At 35.8% G+C, this 25481-nt stretch overlaps 1 protein-coding gene across 1 annotated transcript; it reads left to right on the top strand.

Annotated features, from left to right (window-relative positions):
* Positions 1 to 18450: 18450 nt before the first annotated feature.
* LOC135154093 (uncharacterized) lies at positions 18451 to 23941 on the top strand. Its single transcript, XM_064099313.1, has 2 exons — positions 18451 to 18486; positions 23492 to 23941. Exons 1-2 carry the CDS (start codon positions 18451 to 18453, stop codon positions 23939 to 23941), a joined length of 486 nt encoding a protein of 161 aa, XP_063955383.1.
* The last annotated feature ends 1540 nt before the right edge of the window (positions 23942 to 25481 follow it).

The following is a 25481-nucleotide window of genomic DNA, read 5'->3' as shown; positions in this document are numbered from 1 at the left end:
ATCAATGATATTTACTGATGGAACTGAAGGCTCCGTCATGATTTAAGCTCCAAAAAATTATGTGATTTACTTACAATCTCGGTTGAAGTCGTGAAATTTTAAGCTTTAGATAAGCCGATCACACCAAATCTCGTCTCCGTCCAAAAAACTTTTTTCTTACGGCAAACTTTTCCGCAATCGCAACGCTGCTCTCTGATTGGTTAAAACGGTGGACTAACTTTAATCCACCGATTTAGTCCACCCCAAAGAGCTGACTAAATCGTGACGTCAAATGACGCGTTTTATACCCCGGTATAACTTTAGTCCACCTTTGTGAATCGCAAAAGTTAGCCCCTAGGTGCTAACTTTAGTCCATGGATTAAAATGACGTCAAATGACGCGTTTTATACCCCGGGTATAACTTTAGTCCACCTTTGTGAATTCGGGCCTAACTGCATTAATTTGCATATCATCTCAAATAGCCCAGTCCTTTTTTTTGTGTACAAAGTCTATGAGAGATGAAATTCATAAAAGCCCAGTCCTTTTTAGGGTTAAGGGGGGGGGGGAACTTAGTATATCTAGACAAATTTTCCCATCTGCATGTAGGCTCTTTGAAAAACAATCCCCAGTTAAAAAATGGAAGCTAGATCTAGACTAGAGCATCCTTGCACAAAGGATAGAAAACATTAACTCCATTGAATTGACCCTATATGCAAAGGTCACTTTGTGAGGCCAGTTTGGAAATGACTTTATCTTTAAGGAGACCTGAATGTATCATTCCAGAGAGACAAACTGTTTATTTTTTCATATCACATCTATAATGCAAGGTACCATGCTAGCTTTTGTATGTAATCGGTCGATCATTGGGGGCAAGGGTTGGCATTTACTCCTGTGACATTTGCTCCGGACGGTCTCAATATCTCAAAGAGCATAGGGTTAGAGTAGTATTGTAGTAGAGTTTTTGGTTCAGAATAATCTAAAGATAATGATCAGGGTTTATTATTCCGGTTTTGAAGCTGGGTTTTACGTTTGGCTTAACCTGCAGATTTTCCATTGGAGCAATTGTCGCCAGAGTGATGGAAGAATATTTTGGACTATTGATGATATTTTGACAACGGGGGGGGGGGGGGGGGGGGGGGGGGGGACACCAGCTAATCCCTTCATTTGTATGTTTTCCCTTATGATTCACAAATCAAAGATCCTTAACAAGAAATTTCACATTCAGGAGTACAGCATGTTTGAAAATACACACATGACAGCATGTTCAATACTGGAGCATTTTTTTTCTTTTGCTGTTTATATATTTCAAAAAAAGAACACTTAATGATATTCCTCTGCATTTTCCCATCAAAACACCAATGAATAATTATTCCAGATTTTTTTGTTGTGGTTCTCCTTTTCTACTTTTCCAATATTTGCTAAGTACATGTATGTACTTGTTTCATTTTGATGCCCCTACCCTCCCACGTAATGAAAAATTAATGTGCACAAAGTCTCTAAAGCACCAAAGCAAAACAAAAAGCAAACAAAAAAGTGGGGTTTTAAGGGAGGTCCACTCTAAAAAAAAGGTTTGTGAAAATATTTGGCAGATGGATAAAATTGGTTGATATCAATCTAAGGATATTTGTATTTACTATGAACTCAAGATATATTGTCAAATATAATTTTCTATGATATATCTTGTATTGAGCTTAGGATGTGACAAATGGCATGGGGGGGGGGAATATGAAGTTTTATGTGCAAAACATGTGGAGAGCTGAACTAGTTGAACCTTTTCACTTTGAAGCAACTTTATATCAGTTTATCTCTATCAAAAATACTGAGACTTTTAAAATCTTTTTATAGATTTCCAAACAACTGATTGAAGCTTTTTTTTAAGTTGCTTCTCTCTGCATTTACCTTCTAATTGTCATTCACATTTACTACACTCCACGTTCTACAGTTTATCTTTTTTTTCCTCGTTCATATGCGTGAACAGGAGTAAAAGCAAGTTGTTTGTGTTCCGACGATTACTTCTCTGCAATGTAAATGGGCCTGAATCTCAACACTTTCCTCGCAATCCAGATCTGGCTACTTGAATAATTGATACATTCACAAAATAGGCTATCAGTGCTCCCACATCCAGTGCCAGTGTATGAGGGAATACAAGGAAGTGAACTTTACTGTGGTAGTATGCAGAACATTTATATTAAACAGATTTTGGAGAAATTTTCAGCATTTACTGTACCGGTACTCTAGTTATTATGATTAATTCAGCCTGGAGTACCCCTTCAAAGTTTGGTCAGAACGAACCCCTTTTTTCTGATTCTGCATGATGCATATTTAATAGCAAACTGGGAGTGCATCTTTCATGCAAGTTGCTCACCCGGGGTTGTTCAATGCTCAGCATGGAATACTTGTCTTTTCCTTGTTCAAATATTTTCCAAATTTATGCACTAAAGTGTGAGGAATTTTGGCAGTGCTATGCCTGTAATTTACAAGCATGAAGAGGATGTTGGTTTCCAAGTCAATGGTATAATGATAAAGGCGTGAAATCCCACATGTTTCTTATACTCCAGGGCCCAGTCACATTTATTTGTTCTATGGCGTCAAGAACAGCCATTTTTACCAGCTCCATATAAGTGGTTTGAACAAAAATGAATAAAACGGTTGTTTTGGACTCACCGTACGGCCATCGTAGAGCAAATGTGCCTGAGGTATTAGCCATGCCTGTCAGTTCTAAGCAGTTCAACCTCAGTAGAAAAAATATTACTCTCACCACTGGCATATACCACAATAGAGGTGGAAATTCAAGCCTCTCTTTTTTAGTCAAGAGTACTAGTAGCAGTGATCAGTGAAACTGTGTAAAACAATTTTCTTATGCATTATGTGGGATAAAAATATAGTACATATATATGCTTTTCACACTGCATTTCCTTAACCCCATACTATCCTTAAACCCGGACTATCCTTAACCCCATACAATCTTTTTTTCGATTCACACTGTCTTTCTTAACCCCATACTATTTGCTTAGCCGGGGTTAACGCCTTAACCCCGGGCAATCACACAGCTCATTATTTAATATGGATGATTTTACCATACAGAGCGCGATTAACGTGCAATTTCGATTTCTGTGATTGGCTAATGCTTAGCCCCACTTTTCCTTAGCCCGGTTTCGATTCACACTGCATCTCTTAGCACCGCAATTGTGGTGCTAGCACCGCAATATGCCGGCTAACCCTGCTTTTTTGCAGGGCCAGATAGTACCATACTATTTACCGTGCTAGCCCACTTTGCTAAAACGTAGTGTGAAAACGAAGTGGGCTAAGCTTAACCCCGGGAAATTGGTGGGGCTAAGACCCCCCCCCCCTTAGCCCCACCAATTTAGGACTAAAAGTGCAGTGTGAAAAGCATAATAGTGGTATTTATAAATTAAAGCTGAAAGAAAGTACACTCTAAAAAATATTGGGTAAAAGTGCTCCATGAGGGTAATTACGTGTCCAACCAACACAGCATTTCTTTTGGGCATTTTTATATATCCAGTGTGATGAAAATTTTGCCCATTCTAAAGTAATTCAATTGCTGCCTATTTTTTAACCTTACTGGACAATATGCTTCCTGCATTGGGTAAAATACTGCCCCAGATTGGTTGGACACGTAATTACCCTCATAGTGGTAAAAAGTTTACCCAATATATTTGACAGTGAATATAGTTGCAGCAAATAAATATTTCATGAGAAAGATTCTAAAATCAAGGTTAAATGCTAGTTCTCACAGATCTAGTTCTGGTACATTGAAATAAACTTATCTTTGTGAAATCATGAAATCTTAGCTTAAAACTGATAATTCTGATGATCACTTACACAGAAAAGCACATGTGGAATAGTGTATTAATACTGCTTGGAAAAATACCTGACATTTGATGAAATTTTGTGCTTATTTTGTTCATATCCCAACAATTACCCATTTTCTTCCAGACCCATTTGCCACATGTTTTTTTTTAATTGATACATGCAAATACTTGGGCGGTCATTTCATTGGATTCTGTTCGAACTCATTTTGAGATCATTACCACAACTGGCATTTATCTTTAATAGGTTCACTAATGATATGATTATCTAATAAAATGTATGCCCTATAGTTGTATTACCATTATTCAAAGGTGCTTAAAGCATTGAGAATTTCAGGGTTTTTGGGGTTAAATTTGTTTGGATTTTAACATAATTACGATTGCTTTGGTTATCATTGTCATAGTGTCCTTGCTATCATGGTTATTTATTTTAACATTGTGTATATTTTTCATGTATTCATCTAGTTGCTATGAATTTTTGCAAAACACTGTCTCGAAAAAATTATCAGTGAAATTTGATGAAACGTATCTTACACACGTAGATATTTCATGAAAACGCATGATGATAAAAAACTTTTGCATACGAGTGAGGACATTGTCGTTTATTACAGCAGCAATTACGAGATAGATTGAGGCACTTACTCTCATTGAATGATGCTATGATCCAAGGTGATTTATTTAATGGAGCCATTTGTCACTTACTAACCAAATTGGCATGTAAATAACTGATGGTTGCAAAGCTTTACCATGAGAAGAAGGACAATAAATTCTCCCAAAGTCAAGCAGGTGTTTCCAGCCCTGTGTTCCAATTTCGAATATCATTTGGTTTATTACAATTTACAAAATTTATTTAATTTACATATGTTATGAACATTTATGCAGCAAAAAAAGTGATGTTTATCATCTTCTTTCATGTTTTGAATGTTCGATGGTACTACTGGTAGATTTATACCCTTTTTACACACGCTAAAATTTCCTTAACCCCGTACTATAGGTGGGGCTAAATTGCCATTTAGCCCCACCTATAGTACGGGGTTAAGCTTAGCCCACTTTCTTTTTACACAGCATTTTTGCAAAGTGGGCTAACCCCACCTTTAGTACGGGATTATTTGGCCCTGCAAAAAAGCAGGGTTATCCCAGCAATTGCGGTGCTAAGAGCGATAGTACGGGGTTAAAATCGCTAGTGTAAAACGAAAGTGGGCTAAGCTTAACCCCGTACTATAGGTGGGGCTAAATGGCAATTTGGCCCCACCTATAGTACGGGGTTAAGGAAATTGTAGCGTGTGTAAAAAGGTACGAGTGAAGTACTTGTACTACGAATGATCGACAAAAACCACTAGTCCGGGGTTAGCGAGTTTCGTGTGTGAAAAGCAAGCATTCCTTATCCGGGGTTAGCAATAACAATTTGGCATGTGTAAAAAGGAAAAAAAATAGTACGGGGTTAAGGATAGTACGGGGTTAGCGATAGTCCGGGGCTAAGAAAATCCTGTGTAAAAAGGGTATACGTGGATAATTTACTTGTAAGTATGAAAAATCTCCTTTTTGCCATTATTTCACATTGTCCTGTCATTTAATACAATGATAAATGAGATAATGTTTACAATCAATGACTTTTGTTGGACAGTGGTGAAAATGAGTAGCATATACATGTAGATAGAAAAAAGTATTATGAAACATTACTCCCCCCATCAAAGTGCATTCCATCAGTTTATTAACCTTTTCCCATTCTTCAATTTTTCACTTTGCTTCCATTTATCTCCTGCATTATTGCAGTGGAAATACAAGCAAGAAAGTTTGTTGCTATTCATGATTTATTGATTGATCAAGCATCATGCTTGGCTAATCAAAGACTCGCATTGACATTTTGAATTATTTGACATTTGTTATTTCTAAAAATATATTCTTTTGTTTGAAGAATTTATGGTTATTTATTTCTGTTTTATTAGATTATCTCCAAACTGTTTGCCTATCTATCTATCTATCTATTTATCTTTCTATCTATCTATCCATCCATCCATCCATCTATCCATCCATCTATCCATCCATCCATCCATCCATCCACCTACCTACTTAAATCTATCTCTATTGACATTTCTTTCTATCAATGTATCTATATTTCTTCGGTCCATCTATCTCTCAAGCTCTCAGTCCATCTATCTGTCAATCTATCTTCCAATTCTTTCGGTTCCTTTTAGTAGTCTATCCATGCTTAAAGTTATTAACCAACCTCACTTATCTCACACTTGATTCCCTCAGTCTTTCTGCTTCTCTTCTTCTCATTTCACCTATTTGTCATTCATTTTTATTTCCGATTCCACTTCATATTTCATAATCTTTCCCATTTTCGAACTCCCTGTTTTCCTATCTTGTCTCTTTTCATCTGTCTCTTGCCCCTCTCATTCTCTTCCCTTTCCTTTCTATTGCATATAGGGGCGGATCCAGGATTTTCCTGAGGAAAATTTGACAAGCAAAAAAAGAAAGAAAGAAAAAAAAAGGTGCCCCCCGGATCCTCCACTGATTGCATATAATCTTCTAGTTGCGTACAATGTACTTGTAACGTTGAAACTTTATTTCATCAGTAAGATTGCTTGTGAAACGCATCATGAAAATTGATTTGTGAAGTGATTTTTAAAATCATTACAGCAATCTCATTCTCAGCCTTGAGGCAGAGACATGGAAGTAATTAAATTGATTTTGAGGGAATATTGTATTGAATACATGTTTGTGTGAGATCTGGGTATGGTTTAGTGTTGTTTGTTTGTGTGGGGTGGATGTGTGCGTGTGCGTGGGTGTGTGTGTCTGGGTATAAAAGTACTTTATGGTCTTATTGGCATGAAATGATTGAATAATTCTACTACTGCTACTACTTCTACTACTACTACTACTACTACTACTACTACTACTACTACTACTACTACTACTACTACTACTACTACTACTACTACTACTACCACTACTTCTACTTCTACTACTACTACTACTACTACTACTACTACTACTACTACTACTACTACTACTACTACTACTACTACTACTTCTGCTTCTACTACTACTTCTCCTACTACTACTACATGTACTTCTACTACTATCAATATTCACAATATCAGCACCAGTAAGAGCAAAAATTGATGAAAACAAATATAGAAGTAGCAAGATCACTGTCATCATAATTTGATTAACATTATTGCTCTGAATAGAGTATTTTACATTACCCAACTTTTGTATACATAATACCCAAGTATTTAGTTAGTTGACATTGTTTTACATCAAATATTTATCACCAGCTGTTGTGTTTGCACTCATGATTTGTATAGAAAAGAAGGATGTCATGTTTGATATGAAAGTGCACGGAGCTATATGATGTGGGAGGTACATGTAGCATCCAATTCAGCCAGGATGTGGCGCTGGCTATCTTTCCCAGATATGAAGTTATTATACATCTGGCTGCCAGCCGACTCATTAGTTACCGGTGGGCCGCTTGATTAATTCCCAACAAACCTTGTTAGGTGGTCTCCTAGGAAAGCTCATATGTGATTAAGAAGGCATGTCCAAATACAAATCATCCCTCAAAGGCTTTGAAAATGAGAGAAAATGAGAGACCGGTTGTACACTTCGCCCTACTTGTACATGTATATATAGGAATCCTAATGCTTGAGAGAGGTTAGCCTATTCTTTTTTTTTACAAGGTTGCGTTTCGTTGAAAGCACCAAGTGTGAATGCAGTCTTTTGTATTATTGCTGCATCTAGCCAGCGATGCAGACTCGGTTCTGCGAGGAGTAATGCATTTTTTTTTAATGTTGTACTTGGGAGGTGGCTTGGTCGGTCAGGGAATGCAGCGTCTCTCATCGTGAGATTCACACGTGTGGAGCTATCAAATGAACTTGACACAGCTGAGCATACCACCGCACAATGCCATTTGGAATACCAAGGTGGATTTGGGGTCAAACTTCTTCTTTTCCTCATCCAGTAGTAGCTGTAATTGTGCTTCGTGTCCATCTCAACCTGTGCTCTCCACTGTAAAATGTTTGTTTGGAATATACTAAATGGAAACTCTGTGGAATCATTGGTGATCATAAGGCTAAGCATACAAAATTTATTTTTTGTGGTGTTCTTTTCATTGTGTTTTACTGTGATTGATTCCTTTAAAGACATGGGGCTGACCCCTAGGCCAATCCATGAATAGGCTTCGATGTAATTCTGCTTTGATTTTATTTTGTGCATTGTTGGCAATGACGGTATGTTTACATTGAAACCTGTCTAAAATGACCACCAAGAGAAAGACAAATTTTTGGCTGGCCTTCATATGCAGGTGGCTTGATCTATAATATGGCTCCATGGATCAGTTTTAGTGGTCAATATAGTCAGGTGGCTGCTATATAAGGTTCTTAACATTAATCTGCCTCCATATGAAACAGTTTTAGCTGTTATTAATATTAATATGACTCAATGGGAATCAGTTTTAGTGGTCATTTTAACAGGTAGCTTCTAGAGTCTGCTGCTAAATGTAGGTTTGACTGCAGTTTAGTTGTTTTTGTATCTAAGTCTTTAAAGTCTTTAAAGTACTATTTATACTCCTTGGGTGAATACATGTATCTATTAGTCTTGCTGCTACTGAGCATCAAATATTATTGCCTTTTCTTCAAGATTCCAAATGGTGTCATTTTGCATAAATATAACTTTTTTGATCCCATCTCGGATTTGAGAATGGAAATCAGAATTCATGATCAAAACAGGGGGAGTCGGAGATAATAACTCCCCCTATACTGTGCGACTCTTAACAAATACAAAAGAGGAGATGAGAAAAGAAAAAAAAAAGAAAAGGAAAACAGTGAAACTGTTGGTTATTACATCTGATTCTGTGGTGAAGAGTGGTAATTACATAATATGATGTTGACAAGGTACGATTTTCTTCCTGATTTTTTACCTTCATTATTAGGTATCACTGCCTTTTTAATATTACCAGGTCTGATAAATCGTCCATGCCCCAGAATTTTTGTTAGCTTTTAAGCTTCCTTATTCTAATCTGATTGTTATCGTGATTTGATTCTTATATTCCTTTTTTTTTCTTGATAGATAAAGTAGCTCATGACTTTCAGGCTTTAAAGACTAAATACTGCCGTCAAGGCCACTTTTCCTGTTCATTTGCATCCTGCCAGCTTCCAAATAATCAAAGAAATCAATTACTTTTCAGCTCTGTGAATCCGACAGTGGTTAATGGCTAGTTCACTGTCTCCGGCAGACCTTTCAACATGTGAGCGATGGTGTTTTGCAATTATTGACCGCCATCAAGTATTGGATGTGTCCACCTGGCCAAATAGATCCCCCTTTGACCGAGTTCATTTCGAAGCTGTCTGCCGAAACACTTGGACAGTTCAACTTCTGTGTCCTCTATCGCAGCATCGAAGGTGTCCTTTTGATGCCACCAAAACTCTTTACACCGCAGCGAGTGCCGAGGAGAAAGCGATGCTTGCAATGAAGCGACGTGTTTCAAATATGATTAGGGGACCATTTGTCAGTGAATTCAAAGCCACATCGTCTGTGAGTTGTGAAGCAAATATGTTTAATGGAAAGTCATTTGAGAGGCAATGTGTTGTTTTCATTTCTGTGGAGAGTGGATATGGAAGACGTGGATCATTTCCTATATTTCTCATTGTGTTGGTTCAGAGCTAGCCACCAATTATGGAGTGACCTTAATCTCACAATATGAAGGTTGACTGCGGAATGGATATGTCTGTAGTGCTCTTTGATGTTTTCTGATGCTCCATCTTTGAAATCGATGTAAAGTTTGATGTCATTTTAGACTAGAGTCCTCTGTACTTGGCTATTTTTGTTTATTTTCAAAAATTGCATTTATTCTTACTTGAGATCTTGAGTGTACAACTACTATAAATCTATGAATAGTTGAAATACTGTATGAATGATTGCATTTCAAACTATTGCATGTTTTAGTGTGGTGTGATTTGGAAAATTACAGCTGATTTCACATTGTTATTTGCTATTTCTAAGGTTTAGTAAACATATTTTTTTTCCCTTGGCAAGCGTTTCATGGATTTCACATTGTTATTTGCCATTTCTAAGGTTTTGTACATCTTTCTTTTTTATTCTTGGCAAGCATTTCACGATATTGATGTTGGCTGTTGGACAGGGCTTGTAGTTTAAATCACATTGGCCAACCCAAGCTGAATAGAACACGATTTTTCTTGTTGAATTTATTCATCACAATCTTTGTTTACATTTAACAGAGGCCCTTTATGAACATGGTGTCACATTTGTGGAGAAGGTTGGGGTAGGGAGGGGGGGGGGGTGTTCAGAATTTCAGACTTCACCTCAGTATAATAGTCATGCAGGAAGGCTCTTGCTTATTGACAGTCTATTCTTTTGTCATTCAAATTAATGACATATACCAGCGGAGTGGAGGATGCTGTATTATCTTGTCGAAACTGCTTCAATTTATTTGCCCACTGAAATTAGTATTATCCTTCCATTAAAGGGAAAGATCACTCTGATATCACGTTGGTTTTGATGAAAGAGAAGCAAAGATATATGAAGGTTTGTCAATACCTAAGCAATTGAGGAATAATACGGTGACCTTGGAATTCTAAAGCGTTAATTTTGTCACATGATATGAATTCCCTAAAGTACCATTAAAATAATAAAAGAAGAGAAAATAACGTGATTTTACCTAGGATGCATAAATCTATACATTCTTCAAGAAAAATATTTTTTTTGTCATTCTCTAAAAAATATTGAAATTCTGGGAATTTGATTACATGGCTTACAAGGCAGTTTCTCACATGTGACGTCCTGGTCCCCGTCTTACAAAGAGTTACGATTGATCCAATCAATATCAACTCTATGGAAATCCATCAATGTCATAATTTTTTTAACAGGAAATTTGCAAAATGTCCTTTGTAAGTTACAAAGGATAACACACCAAATTGTCAAGAAATCAATGAATTTATGGTAAATAAATTCACATGAGCAAAGTTTTTGAACAAACATGCATTTTCTATGTAGACTTTGCTGGCTTTCCACAGTTGCGATTGATCGGATCAATCGCACTTTTTGTAAGACTGGCCCCAGTAACGAATATTAGCCTACCATTTGTCTTAAAATCATTTGGCACAATTTTGTTGAAGTAGGAAAGAATTTTAGTGTGATCTTAATTATGATAATAATGATACCAAAATGCATATATGATGTATAATTACTGCTAAATGCATCCATATGCGCACTTTTCATAGCTGTAATATATCTTTAACCCTTTGCGTGCGGGCCCGCGAATCCCGATACCTCTCCCTGCGGCGGAGACGTTTTGGTACATTGCTGGTATTTGGATCTGTGGCGGTGTTTTCCGAATCAATTGCTAATTGCGCCAAACTGATGTATTTTCAGGATTTTTAGTAAATGTAAAGATGAAACATCAAACATTTTTCTTTCTAGAAATAAAGGTTTTGCTTCTCAAATCAACAGAATAGTTGAGAAATTTACGAGGAAAAAGTTGTGTTATTTTGTAAAATCTTCGCTTTTCCCCAAGTCAATAGGCACTGTGTACAAAAATGCGTAAGGGCAATCAGCACACGCGGACAGGTCGGGTTCGATCGATACCGCTTTGTTGTCTGCTCTCGTGCTTTTTTCATTGTCTATTATTGTCACGCTACTCATGAATGGTCTCTTTACCTCCTTGTAGAGAGATCATTTGCAAAGTGTATAATTACGACGATAATCCTTTTTTTGTGAAATCACAGCATACCAAATACCTTTATTTTCCAGAATGAATAAAAAATGGTAAATGTTCCTTTGCAAGTACAATGATGATGCTTCGCAACGAAAGTCCGAAACTAATTTGTGATTTGAGGCTTCTGGGCTTCAAGACGGTGGCCTCAATGTTTCACTAAAAATCGCCTTTGGTTTCTTCTATTCATGAATTATTGCTTGTAATAAAAATAATTTTGATCCTGAAGATTGCATACCAGTATTCGATCTGTTTTCATGTTGCAATCTCAAAGAGTGAAGGGGATAAATGTGACTCGAATAGTGGATCTGAAATCATACCTCCCAACGCTCTCCTCGTCTCGTTCAACGTTTCATTTTTTCTATCTCCCTTTCCCTCCAAAAATAACCATGCTACCGATTACTGTTCGTCACAATGAGAGAAAGTAAATTATTTCAATATTTATTCTATATATCTATTAAAATTGTAGCATCTAAATAAAAAGTGTTTTATTTTGCTCTTTCATTTTATTCATTTTTTAACGGTTCTGGGTTTTTTTAATGAAGAAAGCATTGTCGTGCTCAAGAAGAAAATGTTCTTGCCATGTCTTAAGCGCCTGCATGTTTTGGCAATATTTTGTGAGTAAACATTTACTTTTTTAATTTTACTGTCGTAATATGAAAAGCAGTATTCCTAAGAGCTTTTTGTATTGCTAAATATGAAAAACATTCAGTATGTCATCTTGACGAAATACACTAATCTTCCTTTTATTCAGGGCGTTGGCTATTTGTCTCCTGCTTTTTTATAAGGAATTCGTTTGAGCGTCCGCCATGATTTTTTTTTATTTGTTTTGGGGAGTGCCGAGATCAAGAACTGCGTGGACGTTTTCACTTTCAAAAGAGCAGAGGATAAACGGCGTTCTAAATTGCTTTATTTTCTGTTTATTTCCTTTGAAATAGAAGAAATATATATTACGTCTCATTGCACCCTCTCTTTGTCTTCATCGGAAACGGTTCCGAGGGAATATATATGCCTCGTTTTTGCCAACTTGTATTGATCGGAAATGGTTGCATTTGTGGGCCTCTCGTCCAATTGGATCGTGGTCATCATGTCGAAAATTTAGGCCCCCCCCCCCGTTTCTCAATTTAATATCCCGAAAAAAACTTTTAAAATTACTATTGTAACTGTCACTTCACAATAAATATTAAATCATCTTCCTATATTGATAACATAGGTAGATATCTTTCGCAAAATACAAAATGATAATGATGAGGATCATCTTATAAAAATGCACGACTAAACTATTTTTGTGTGTGAACTTGGGGCTCAGGGTTATGGCAAGACAGAGGCCTCAATCTTTCACTAAAAGTCATTTTTAAAGATTTTTTCATAAATCATACGTCTCATTTAATTCGATTTTCCACGCAGCTATGATAATAAAATAATTTTGTTCCTGAAGTTTGCGCACCGGCATTCAATTTGTAATATCCTGAAATTATTTCAGAGTTAAACGAGTAAAAGTGACTTATTAAAATTGAAAGTCTGAAATCATACCTCTCAACTTTCTTCTTGACACTTTCTACGTTTCTTTCTTTATCTTACTTTTTTCCCTAAAAAGAGCCATGCTAGCAATTACTAATAGTAAAATAAAGTATTTTTTCTTGAATTGATTATAACATCCGCAATCAAAAGCAATTTATTAATTTGTTCTTTCGTTTTGTTCCATTTTTAATTTGTCTCCTTGATTTTACAACCGAAAACAAAGTAATAAATAAATTAAAAAAAAAACATTCCTAATAGTTAGAATTCATTTTTGTCTTTATCGTTTTAATTGTTCTATATTATAGTCCGAAGGCTGCGGAGTTGGTAGGAAGTTTCAGTCCTCACCCCTTTCAACAAACATACAACAAATCCGAAGACTATATAAATTTGTGATTTTTTTGCCAGTCCACTCCCTCCCACATTCAGCTCAACCCCTCCATTATCAAAACGCTCAGCGGCCCCTGTTTTTTATTTTAAAAATCAGATATTTTGTTTTTGATGCTAACCAGGATAAGTGCCCAAAATGTTTGCAGTAACGGAAACATATTTTTTTTATATGAATCTTTTCTACCACGCTATTCGCCGGTAAAAAAAAGAAATTCGCGAAAAAGTAGGAAAATCAATAAAATTGGGGTCGGTATCAACCCTTGGGGGGGGGGGGTGTAGGTCGCACGTGAATAAAAGTTTGTAGGATTGAGAGGGTTCTGTCGGGTGACACCCCAGACACGCCAGTGGGCGCCTTAACATAATTTCTCATCATATATATTTCCTCCATTTCAGACGAGGAAACTTCTAGTTCATTATTGGTTTTATCATTTTAATTGATTATGTTTCCGTCAACTTTTCAATGCAAAAAATTTATCTGGGAGAAAAAATAAAAATAAGATAAAGAGCATCTAAAACCTATCCTATATTGAATTCATTCTGTAAAATGACATGAATTAAAACAATTTGATTTTTTAGCCGATTCACCCCCGGCCCACAGCACAAACCCTGCACCATAAACAAATACATTGCTGTCCCTGAATAACAAATCTTTTTCCAAATATTTTGATTTGGATGCTAACAATGGGAAGCGCCCCAATGCGATTTTTTAAAAATTATTTTCTTTTGGTCGTAACGGGGGAAAAAATGGACAGGACGGTCTTTATTATTATCTTTTCCACCGTGTTACTATAGCAATTAAAACAGAAAATAGGAGAGAGGAGACAAACAAGCAATATGACAGTGTAGGTCAGAACATTTCCATCGGGAAGGGGGGCTAGGTCAAACAAGAATAGTAATATAAAGTCATCAGTTTGACAAGGGTCTGAAAAAACGAGTTGCGACAAACAAACGTTTTGGGACTTTTTTTAAAGTAATATAACAAAAAAATAAATAAAGTCGTGTTATTATTCGTTTAAGTAGATATTATGGAATGTTAGCAAAGGTGCACTTGTCTATTCCCCCTTTTATCTTTCCCTCTCTAATTCTCTCTCGTTCTCCGTGACATCTGAACATTTTTTCCCTATAATTTCCCTAAATGATTCTTCTTTCATCCTCATATGCATCATCACCCAGGGAAGCGCTTTTATGCAAAATGAATCACTGACCGATGTCATAAGCACCTGTTTTGTTGGTAATTGAGACATTTTTTTTTCATTTTTTTTTAGATAAGGTATGTTGGTCGGAAAAAAGTATTCATAAAAACTTTTTGTATTGCTAAGTACAAAGAGCATTCAATAGGTAATCTTGCCGATAAACGCTAATCTTCCTTTTGTTCGGGGCGTTGACCATCTGTATCCTGCTCTTTTCGGAAGGAATTCGTTTGAGTTGCCGCCCAGACATTCTTTTGTTTTGGGTAGTGCCGATATCATGAACTACATGGACGTTTCCCTTTTGAAAAGAGCATAAGATAAATGGTGTGCTAAACTGCTTTTTCTTTTCTCTTCTTTTTTTAGAATAGTAGAGAAAAATAATGAGAAGAGGGATGATGGGGAGGGAAAAAGTTCATAAGTGCACCGCGATCAGCTCAATGTACGAAAAAGACATTACAAGCTTTTTGTTTTTCTGAAAATACAATCGATGAAACCAAGGAGCTATCATTCTATCTAGAGTAATATCTTCTTGATGAAACAAATAAGACGAAAATGGTGAATAAACGCGTAGGTTATTACGCGACGATCTTCCAGAAAAGATTTTAGCTTATCTTTCAGAACAACGATATGGATCAAATCACGTGATCAAAACAAATCACGTGATCAGGCCTAGTGTGCGCGCGCGTACGTGCACGTCACAAAATTTATCCTTCCCGTTTGACCCCAACGAAAAAATCGGGTAAAGTTGAAATGATTTCCTATTTTGGGGATTTTTCTCCACGTAGCTGTATATTTTTTTCATTTGATTATTAAAATAGGTTTATAAAGGAAATGGTGGGAAAAGTTTTAGTACATAACAATTACGAAAAAGCTGAAAAACTTCATCGAATTAAACCAAACGAATCTCGGCTTCTGTAGAAGCCCGTCGTAGCTAAGTGAACGCCTCGCTGGGCTTCTGTGGAAGCCCGTCGCACGCAAAGGGTTAAAAAATAGAAGAATCTCCTCTTTAGAGCCACCACTTTGATGACATGTCAGTCATGTCTTTTAAAAGATGTTTTATTGAAAATATTGCTCTTGATGTTCTTTGTATTTCTGTAGAATTAAATCAGACATTTTGGACAGTATGGTTTAATCATCATATAATTATAGATTGCATAATAAGGATATGACCTGACAATTTTATTCAAGATTCTTGGTAGCACAAGCTGAATGGTACATAATATTTTACAGAAACAAGAAAACATAAATATAACAATACTTAATGAGAAATAGTATCTAATATAAAAATACACACACAAAATGAAGAAATATGAAAAGATAATAATTTGGGGAACAATATGAATGCAAAAATAATAAAATTAGTCCGCAGAATATTTGAAATAATTATAGTGATTGAAGTTAATTGCAGCATACATGTACATGGAGGCCTACTCTTTGTAATTATTCAAGCGAATAAAAAAACATGTGTACATTCTACTTCACTTGGTGTTTATCTGCTTTTCAGAACATTCACCCATAGACATTCTGTGTAGAGTTGTTAGCATTAATTAGATGTTCAAATTGTCAGTGTTAAAGACTTTCATGGAGAGAGCTCCTCTTGATCCTGTCCACTTTCCCCAACCTAACGTGACTTTGTAAACGACCTTCATGAAGTATCGACAAGCCAGTTGCTTCTTTTTTCCGAGTACACTTGGCTCTGCATAAGTCAAATAACTGCCTATTAAACTCAAAGAAATATTTCCAACCTGAATATGCAAATTTCCTCCAAGAGAATTTAATCTTCTAAATTTCGACTATATCTGTGGTCCCAAGATATTTATATTTGACCAAAGCCTGAGGCACACTAAATGATTCGATTTCCAATTAAATTGCTATAGCATTGCTTTGAGTTACCAGCAGAGCACTGTCCTGCCGAAAGAAATTCCAGTCTATTTCTAGCCTCCCTTTATAAGTAAATTCAATTCCAGATCATAGTGATGTGATCATTGGCTGCGACTTGAATCCGATTTGGACTTTACTCCGACCATCAAAGTAGAATTTGAATGTTAGTTTTCCTAGCGTTCCGCTGAACTTCAAATAATATTATTTTACTTCTTGGGACTTTCATCATATATTATGTAAAATGTGATCATTTGGTAAAAAATTGCATTGCAACAGACCGTGTAAAGTGCGTCAGGCAGAGTCACCTTTACATTGTCACATGAAAGGGTTTGAATTAATCCAAGACCGTCAATGGCCAGAGTTTTCTGTTGGACCCTCTCTCAAGAATACCATTCTTGAACTTCAGCTTATTTTTTAATTAATGGCAGGGTATAATATGCATAGACAATTACAGACACAATTTTCTTTTAATCGTAAGATATGATCATGATTTGTAGAGCAGTAGTTAGTGCAAGTCTTAATATTTTCAAATTGAATGAATGATAATAATGATGAAACTAAAATGTCTAGAAACCAATATGAGCTGTGGTAGAAATAAATACTTTTATTTCCATTGTCAGTCATTTAATCCTCTTTAGTGTACTAATCAAATTTTAGCATACAGAAGAGGAAACATTAATCCTTATTAATAGACGAATACAGCCCGTCATTGAGTTGGAAGAACGTTATTGAATTAAAGTTGTCTAAATTTAGCTCTGGATCTTCTCTAAAAAAGCAATCTTATCATGGAGCTATTAACGTCAGTAGCTCCATGCTCTTACCATATTAGTCATATTCAGTGGGAGGGCTGGGAATACAAAGTGCATACTATTTAAAATGCTCACATTGGGGTATCTGTACATGTCTATGCAAACAGAGTTGATGATGTTCCTTTTATTCTCTGGGAGTAATTTTAACTTACATTTTTTATTGAAAATTTTCAAAAAATTCACAAAATTTTGAAATCCTTCAATTTCACTTCAGAAAATGCAAAAGTGCCCCAATGACAAGCTTGGTCTCTTCGCTCCCTCGCTTTTGGGGTTTCTTTGAAGATTTTAACACAGTGCTGCCACTCCCAGGAAAAAAATATCTGTGTACAACCATGTTTTTCAGCTTGTGACTGTTCACGCTTTCTCTGGATTATTCAATCCTTGAAATTTAGAGTTTGTGTACTGTAGTAATATATATAGCTTATGGTACTTTGGATAATGCTAGCTTCCATTTACAAATATCATTTACAACATTACCAACATCAGATAGTGTCTTTTCTGTATTGAGAAGCATACCCTGAGGTTTTTAAAATTACACTCAGTGGTGTTAAAATTACTCCATTTAGTTTGAATGCAAATCCAAAAGGTGTCAAAGTAACAACCACAGGTGTTTATACAGTAGTAATACTCATGAGTATTGGACTAACATTGTAAAATAATACTAGAGTGTAATGACTTGTTTAGTATTTTATGTACACTGGTTAACAATTAAGCACCACAGATTTGGTGTTTGATGGTTTATATTTACTTTACCAATTTGAATGTGCCCTTCAGTTGCTGACCTGGGAATTTCTAATCAGTTTAACCTTACTACGTGTAGGTTGATTAAATGATTGATCATTACAATATGCCATTAATTACCGACCAGTAATTACATGCCGTCTGTTGGAAAATGTTAACTCTTCACATGTATATTGTCTAAAGTTGAAATCAGCATCTCAACAAGATTTATGTGTGCTGTCTAATGCTGATCAGCAAGTTCAGCTTTGGAAGACTGGGAGGCTGTGTTCATGCAATTTTTTGTTCCCAGAAACATGAATGTTAGGCATTTTAGGCATTTTTGATATTTTTTTGAATAATTATTCTCACACAATCTAGTTATCTTGCATGCATAGCAGATGGGAGACATTAGTGCCGCTACAACAAGCTTCAAAGTAAAGGTCAAAAGTCATTTGAGGTCAACGAACTTTGGATTTTGTTTCCAAATGAATGTTTTGTTTTCTTTTGATTGAAATATTATTCATCTTAGTTGTATAAAAGTTCAGCACTGCTGCTATATTTAGTTTTGTATTGCATGCAAGACTGCCAGAGGCTTTTCACTTGTTTTTAGTATTTTGGCATTTGTATAGAGGGAAGTGAAAGTGAAAGAAGTAAAATAAATTTGAGCATGTGACACCGATCCTACGTAGTCTCCATTGGCTTCCCATGAAGGCTTGCATTTTGTTTAAAGTCCTCTTGTTTTTAAGTGCATTAATGGGAATGCCCCTGCTTACCTCAGTGATCTTATTCAGAAATATCAACCCAGTTGAAATCTTCGTTCACAATCAAAGGATCCTCTCTCTGAAATACGAGTAAAGTCCAAGACTTTTGGTAATCTAGAGCTTTTGGGAAAATGGCACCAAAATTGTGGATAACCTACCTCATAAATATTAGATCAATAACAGATTTCAACAGATTCAAATCTGTGTTAAAAATGTACCTTTTTAAGAAAAATTAGCCTCGAGAAATGAAAAATTTGATTTTTTTTTTTGCCTTATTAGTTCACATTTCATAACATTCAGTGGGCTGCTTTCATTTTCTCATAAAGGAGAAGTGTTATTGGAATGTTTTTTTAAAATAGTATTGATGATTATTTAATTTAAAAGCCTCTCTTTTAGTGGTAAAGACTGGAAACAGTTGGTTACCCTTTTATGTGAATAAATTGTGTCCTAGCATTGTTATGGTGTGGATGATATGAACGTTGGATAAGCTTTCACATTGTGATGAATGGGGATATGAAGGGCTCCTTTTTTAGTTTTCAGGGCTCTTCTAAGCTTTTTTTTGGCTAAATTGCCCCCAATCCTCGTGTAATTTTTGTCCCCCTGGTACTTGTACGTCTGCATTTAAAAAAGGATTGGGTGAAATTTAAAGCCTGGCATGAGCTGAAAATATTCAGGATATAGTTTTTGTCTTTAGTCTTCTGGTGAGCAAACACATTATTTGTAAGATAAGCGTGCAAGGGGCCCTTTTTAAAGAAATATAGATGTTTCCAATTATAATTATATTCAGTTGTAAGTTGCAATTTTCAGATAGACTTGACCTGTTTGAAAAGAAATAATGGTCAGAAATCACTATATTGCATCACACCCCAGCTTGAATCATGAATCATATTGAATATGATTCACATTATTATCAAGCTTTTATTACAGATTTAGACCTAGACTTTTAAAAAGTAAAAAAAAAGATCCTGTTTGCCATATGACATGTTAAATTGCTTTTCAACCTGATAAAAATTATCAATAATTACTTCCTTTTTACGTCAGCTCTGTAAAAAAAAGACAGGTAAGGAGCAAATATTGCGTTCCTGCATAATGTATTCCCATATGAGCTCTTCATTCAAGACATGTCCACTTAGATACCCTCAAGCAGTTTTTACCAAGCCTCGGTTGGGGGCCCCCTCCATTAGTCTCCATGCATTGGGGGCTTTTGCATTTTATTAGCATCCATATTGAAGTGTAGGAATGACAACCTGTTAGAGCTAGAAACCCAAAGAGCCCCCCCCCCTCACTTCCAGTCCCAGTGAGGACATTGCATAATAGATCAGTCAATGATTAGGACAATAAAAATAAATGGTGCCATGTCTTTTTCACTTCATTTGCACAGCTGTATTGAATAAGTTGATGTTCTTTTAACTTCATCTGTAGAAGATTTCTTATCAAGCTTAAATAGGGGGTGGTTGGTGAATGTAAATTAATAGATCTGTTATTTTTTTTCTTATTGATATTTTTATTCTTGTGGAATCATTTTAGGCTGTGGCAGATCACACTCTATCAAAGATATGGTACCAGCTTGTTTGAACAACCAATATAAATTTTTTGACATCATCATCATCTGCTGTAATCTTCATAGGCCTCGAAGACGATATCATTTGTATTGCATTTTGATGCTTTCTATTATTATGATCGTCATGAATTCATAGGCCTGTATTCTGAACTCTAGTTAGCATGGAAGGCCAAATGTGATATCGATCGCTAGAATTAGGCCATCAATTTATCATCACATTTGCATTCAAAATCATTAAGAGATGTGTCGAACTGATTAATGAAATAGTTATCTTCTTCATTCAACCATAAGAAGCATCCAAGTGAACAAAATTTTTTGAAACATTACATTATAAACAAATTTTTGACACTAGTCATTTTAGTCCAGACTGAGACCATGCACTGTAAACACTGTGGTGTTAGGACTGACACCAGTTGGTGTTAATAGAGGACCAAACCCTGAGGTGTTAAAATTACACCCTAGAGATTGAATATAACACCAAAGAGTGTAAATGTAACAACCAAACATGTTGTAATGACACCTAAACACCAGTGTAAAATAACTGGTGTGGTCCTCTATGTACACCAGTTAACACCAGAGTTTTTGGTGTGTAGTCATTTTAGCCCAGACTGAGACCCTGGCCTAAGATAAACCAGGGCCCTGTCTTACAAAGAGTTCCGATTGATCCAATCAATTGTAACTCTATGGAAATCCATCAGTGTCATTATTTTTTCTACAGGAAAATTGCAAAATGCCCTTTATAAACAAAGGAGAGCACGCCAAATTGTCAAGAAATCATTGAATTTACGGATATACATTCATATCCAGAATTTTTTTGAACAAACATGCATTTGATATGTTGACTTTGCTGGCTTTGCATAGTTACAATTGATGGATCAATCGCAACTCTTTGTAAGACAGGGCCCAGACTTCATCAGAATACAGGCCATAAAGTTTTCATGTCTAATTTCGTCAGTAAAATGAGCTTTTGACGCCATAGAAGATTCATAGTTCATGTAAAACACCGCTGATAATGAGAAAGAATTAATGAAACACATTTGTTAATATTGTCATGCATATTCTAGTTTGTAAGGGGGCAGTGTGTGTGAGATTCCATTACAGGAAATAAAAGAAAACTTATGTCTTGATATTTTCATGAATTATGGACGTATTATTTAAATAATTACCCTTCAGGAGAGTGAGATAGAATTAATGAAACACTTTTTTTTTAATGCTATCATGCACATCTTAGTTGATAAGTTTGAAGAGTGTGTGTTAATTCCTTTGTGGGAAATGATAAAAGGAAATTAGTATTCATTAATTTTCAAATGATTGACAACTACTATGTGTAGTACATTCCCAAAGGAAAGAGAGTAAATTTGTCACAAATTACTTGCATTTGTTAGTATGTTTAGACAATTTTTTTTTAATCGAACGAACCCTTAGTGGTCTGATGATTTTATTGTGCACTTATGGAGTGTGGCATCTCTCGGTTTAGAATGAATCAGTCAGTTGGTGATAATTTTGGTTGTATGATGCATGCTCTAGTGTATGTTGCTATCTGATGCATACTTCCTGCATATTTTTCCCCCTGACCTCCTATTGTAGCTTCCATCATTTAGTTGAATTCTGCAAATAAAATCTAGGAATGTTTTCATAGATGTCATCAGAGCATGGATATGTCACTCAAGAAAATTATATTTTTACCCTTGTATCCATGAAGAAACTCTTTCCCAAGTTTTGATATTTGCAAGTTCTTGTAGCTTGCTCTAGTTACCTACGTATCGTTGTCAGTATACATATATCTTGTAACTCTCTCAACCAAGCATGATGTCTCGGAACATTATCTATGTTTAACTCTGCCAGCACCCTGGGCCTAAAATGCCATGCATAATTAAATGAGCTCTCCTGGTCTTCGGTATCAAGGGGATTAAAACATCAGACAGTGCTATCCATTTTCTTGGTTGAGCAGTGCGAATGACATTAGATCAAGCTACAGCGTCATGAAGAGGTTTTACGTTTACGAGCTTCCACACCTGAAGGGAAAAACATGCTATTTTAGGTTATCTGGAGCCATCGCCATTGTCGAAAGCCGGGTTCTCTGGAGGGACTAGAAAATCGATGTGATATGTGCGACAATGACATTTACTCCTACTCCTTTCTACATTGTTGATTGAAGGAAGAAATAAGAACCATGTTGGAGATAAGTTGATCTGATTGATTGAAATATCAACCCACCATTTCCTTGGGGACTGTTTTAAAATAGATATACACATCTTGTTTGTTTTTCTGGTGCCAATGATCTACATTTATATTGGTTTCCATGGGAACTGAACGATTCATGATGTATGACCGTGGCATTTTTCCTATACAAGCATTTCAATTCTTTTCCTTGACACATGATTGCAAAGTACAATAACTGGTAATATACTTTTTGTTGGATGTTATGTCACGGAATAGTTCCCCCTGCATTTAGATTGGAGATTGTCAAAACTTGCAGTACTTAGCAAAGTAATATTATACCAGATTTTGGCAATCACCTTTGCACCTTAACACATAGAAATCTGGTAGATCACTTTGTGTAGGGCCCTTGGAAAACATTAAACTAAAATCAAAGTGTTCAATGATTTAATCGATGTATTTTATTTCACTTTGATAGTTTTGTTCCGACTTTTATAACGTTGTTATAATCAGAGTTGATATGAACAGAGTTGTTGATGATAAAAGTTTTAATCTGAGTTTTGTTAATCAGGGTTATTTATCTTAAGCATTGCTTATGTGAAACAATGTTGAATAGTTCTGTTGTTTATTCAATATATTAAATATTGAGTAATTGTACCAGTATACATACTACCTCTGAGCAATGTGCTTCAAGTTAAGTGGTCAGTAAAATTTTGCTGGCAGTTTGTACTGTACCATGAATGAGAATCAAAGGGGAAAAAAAACATGATATGCATGTCACAACAAAATAGATTCTGAAAATATTATCAAAGGTCTTCAATACACTCTCAATGCCAAGGCTGAATGATAGAAACATGAATACAGAGCTAGTTAGAATGGATAGATTCTGAATCTGACCACCTCTGCCCAGTGAAACTACTTTATTTTAGGAGTGGAATAACTTAATATCTACTCTAGATTACTGTCAGGGGAGTGCATCAGGAAATCTCTCTTAATATAGGAGACGAAGAACTGGAATGTGGAGTAGGAGGAGGAGGGGGGATAGGAGAAGAAGGAGCAGAAGAAGTAGTAGAAGAAGAATGTAAAGGAGTAGAGGAGGATGAGAAGGAGGGGAGGAAGAAGAGGAAGAAAAGGAGGGGAAGATGGAGGAGGAAGAGGAGGAGGAGAAGAAGACTAAGGAGGAGGAATAAGAAGAAGAAGGAGATGAAGAAGAAGGAGAAGAAGAAGGAGGAAGAGGAAGAAGAACAAGGAGAAGAAGAAGGAGGAAGAGGAAGAAGATGGGGGAGTGGGAAGAGGAGGAAAAAGAAGGAGGAGAAGGAAAGGAGGAGGAGGGAAAATAGAAGAAAAGAAAAAGAAGGAGAAGAAAGAGGGGGAGCGGGAGGAAGAGAAGAAATAAATTTTGTATGAGCTGCTTAAATCACTGATTTGCTGAGAGCAAGTTTATCAGTTTAAAATCTTTTAAAAGATGCTTTATATTAAATGCCACCTCTTCCAAGAAATTTGTATCTAGAGGAAGGTTAGTAAAGTATTCTGTATGGAAAGTAAGATAGAGAGGAATTGTAAATGTGAAAATTATCATAACATTAACTGTTGATATACAATATATATATATCGTACTTTGTAAAACATAGGGGGGGGGGGTACTTAGAACTGTCTTGTCCAATATACATACATGTAGGAGTTGTTTTTGCTGGTGTAAGAAAAATTGATATTCTTGCAATTGTCATTAAGCTTCCCTAAAGCCCTACAAGTATACACAAGCATATATTATGATCAATTCAGTTCAATTATGAGAATCAGCCCTGTCATCAACCATTGAGTTTTGTGTAAAGAGATCTTGATCATGATTTCTAAAATAAAACAAAAGTACCATACCCCAAATCAAAAGAAAAAAAGAGAAAATGTCTGAAAAGCTTCACAATTATAAATAAAGTGCATGACTTAAAGATATGTCCATGTCCTGTTTCATAAAAACTTGTTAAAACAGGAAGATGCAATCTCCATGGTTATAATAACAAATTTGCAAGAACAAAGCTACTGAAATCATCCATTTTGATTGGCTGATAGTAGACTTGTTATAGAAATTTGCATTTGTAAAACAGGACACCTATAATTTTTGTCTCAGTTCGAGATTGTCTTGCAAATTTTTCAATCAATTTCTTGTTCAATATTTATTCTGTTTATTTTATGAGTGTTTCTACCATGTACATGTACATTATTTGCAAATAAGATACAAAAATATCTTTTGACTTTGAACGTATCTCAGTGAAGGAAAGGATGGTAGTGTACTGAAGTACATGCAGAGTGTTCATTTATAGCCTGTCAATTCCATTTGTATGTACATTGATGTAAATTGAATGCTGGGGATACAATTGAAAAATTGCCACATTCATTTTATTCTCCTGGGCAGTGAAAAGAAAAAAGGGGGCCTGATTGATGAAGAATTTATGATAATGCAAATTCTCCATACCCTGGCGATAATTCTTTGTACATTTGGATGTGTTATGTGAGAGAGGATTCAAAAATTGAAATTTTCATCGAGGAATGTATTGTAGTGCCTCAATGTGATCAATAATACTTAACCTATGGGGCTTAATACACCGTCGGGGGGGGGGGGGGGGGGGGGTTATGTTAGTACACAGTGCCTCAAAAAAGATGAATGCATACTCCCTCATATTTATAACGGTTTATTTCCAATTCGTCTAATGCCAATTCGTCCAATTGCCAACTCGTCTGCTATCATTTGGTCTACCACCAGTTCCTCCACTATCCACATGGTCTAATTGCCAATTCGTCCACTCACTATTTTGACTAATAACCAGTTGGTCCAAAAGCCATTTAGTCTATATACCATTTGGTCTAATTGGACAAAGTGTAAATTGTACAAAATGAATGAAAATGAAATGAATATTAGACCAACTGGCTATGAGACAAAATGGTCATAGAC

This window comes from Lytechinus pictus, chromosome 5, assembly GCF_037042905.1.
Source record: "Lytechinus pictus isolate F3 Inbred chromosome 5, Lp3.0, whole genome shotgun sequence".
In the NCBI taxonomy this organism is placed as follows: domain Eukaryota; kingdom Metazoa; phylum Echinodermata; class Echinoidea; order Temnopleuroida; family Toxopneustidae; genus Lytechinus; species Lytechinus pictus.
This window is presented reverse-complemented; position numbering and strand designations above follow the sequence as displayed.

Excerpts from the sequence above, each read along its gene's own strand:
- LOC135154093 (XM_064099313.1), top strand. The coding sequence starts at position 18,451 with ATGGGAGACATTAGTGCCGCTACAACAAGCTTCAAA. Across the intron at positions 18,487-23,491 it reads CCGCTACAACAAGCTTCAAA|ATTACTGTCAGGGGAGTGCA; the intron begins GTAAAGGTCAAA and ends TATCTACTCTAG.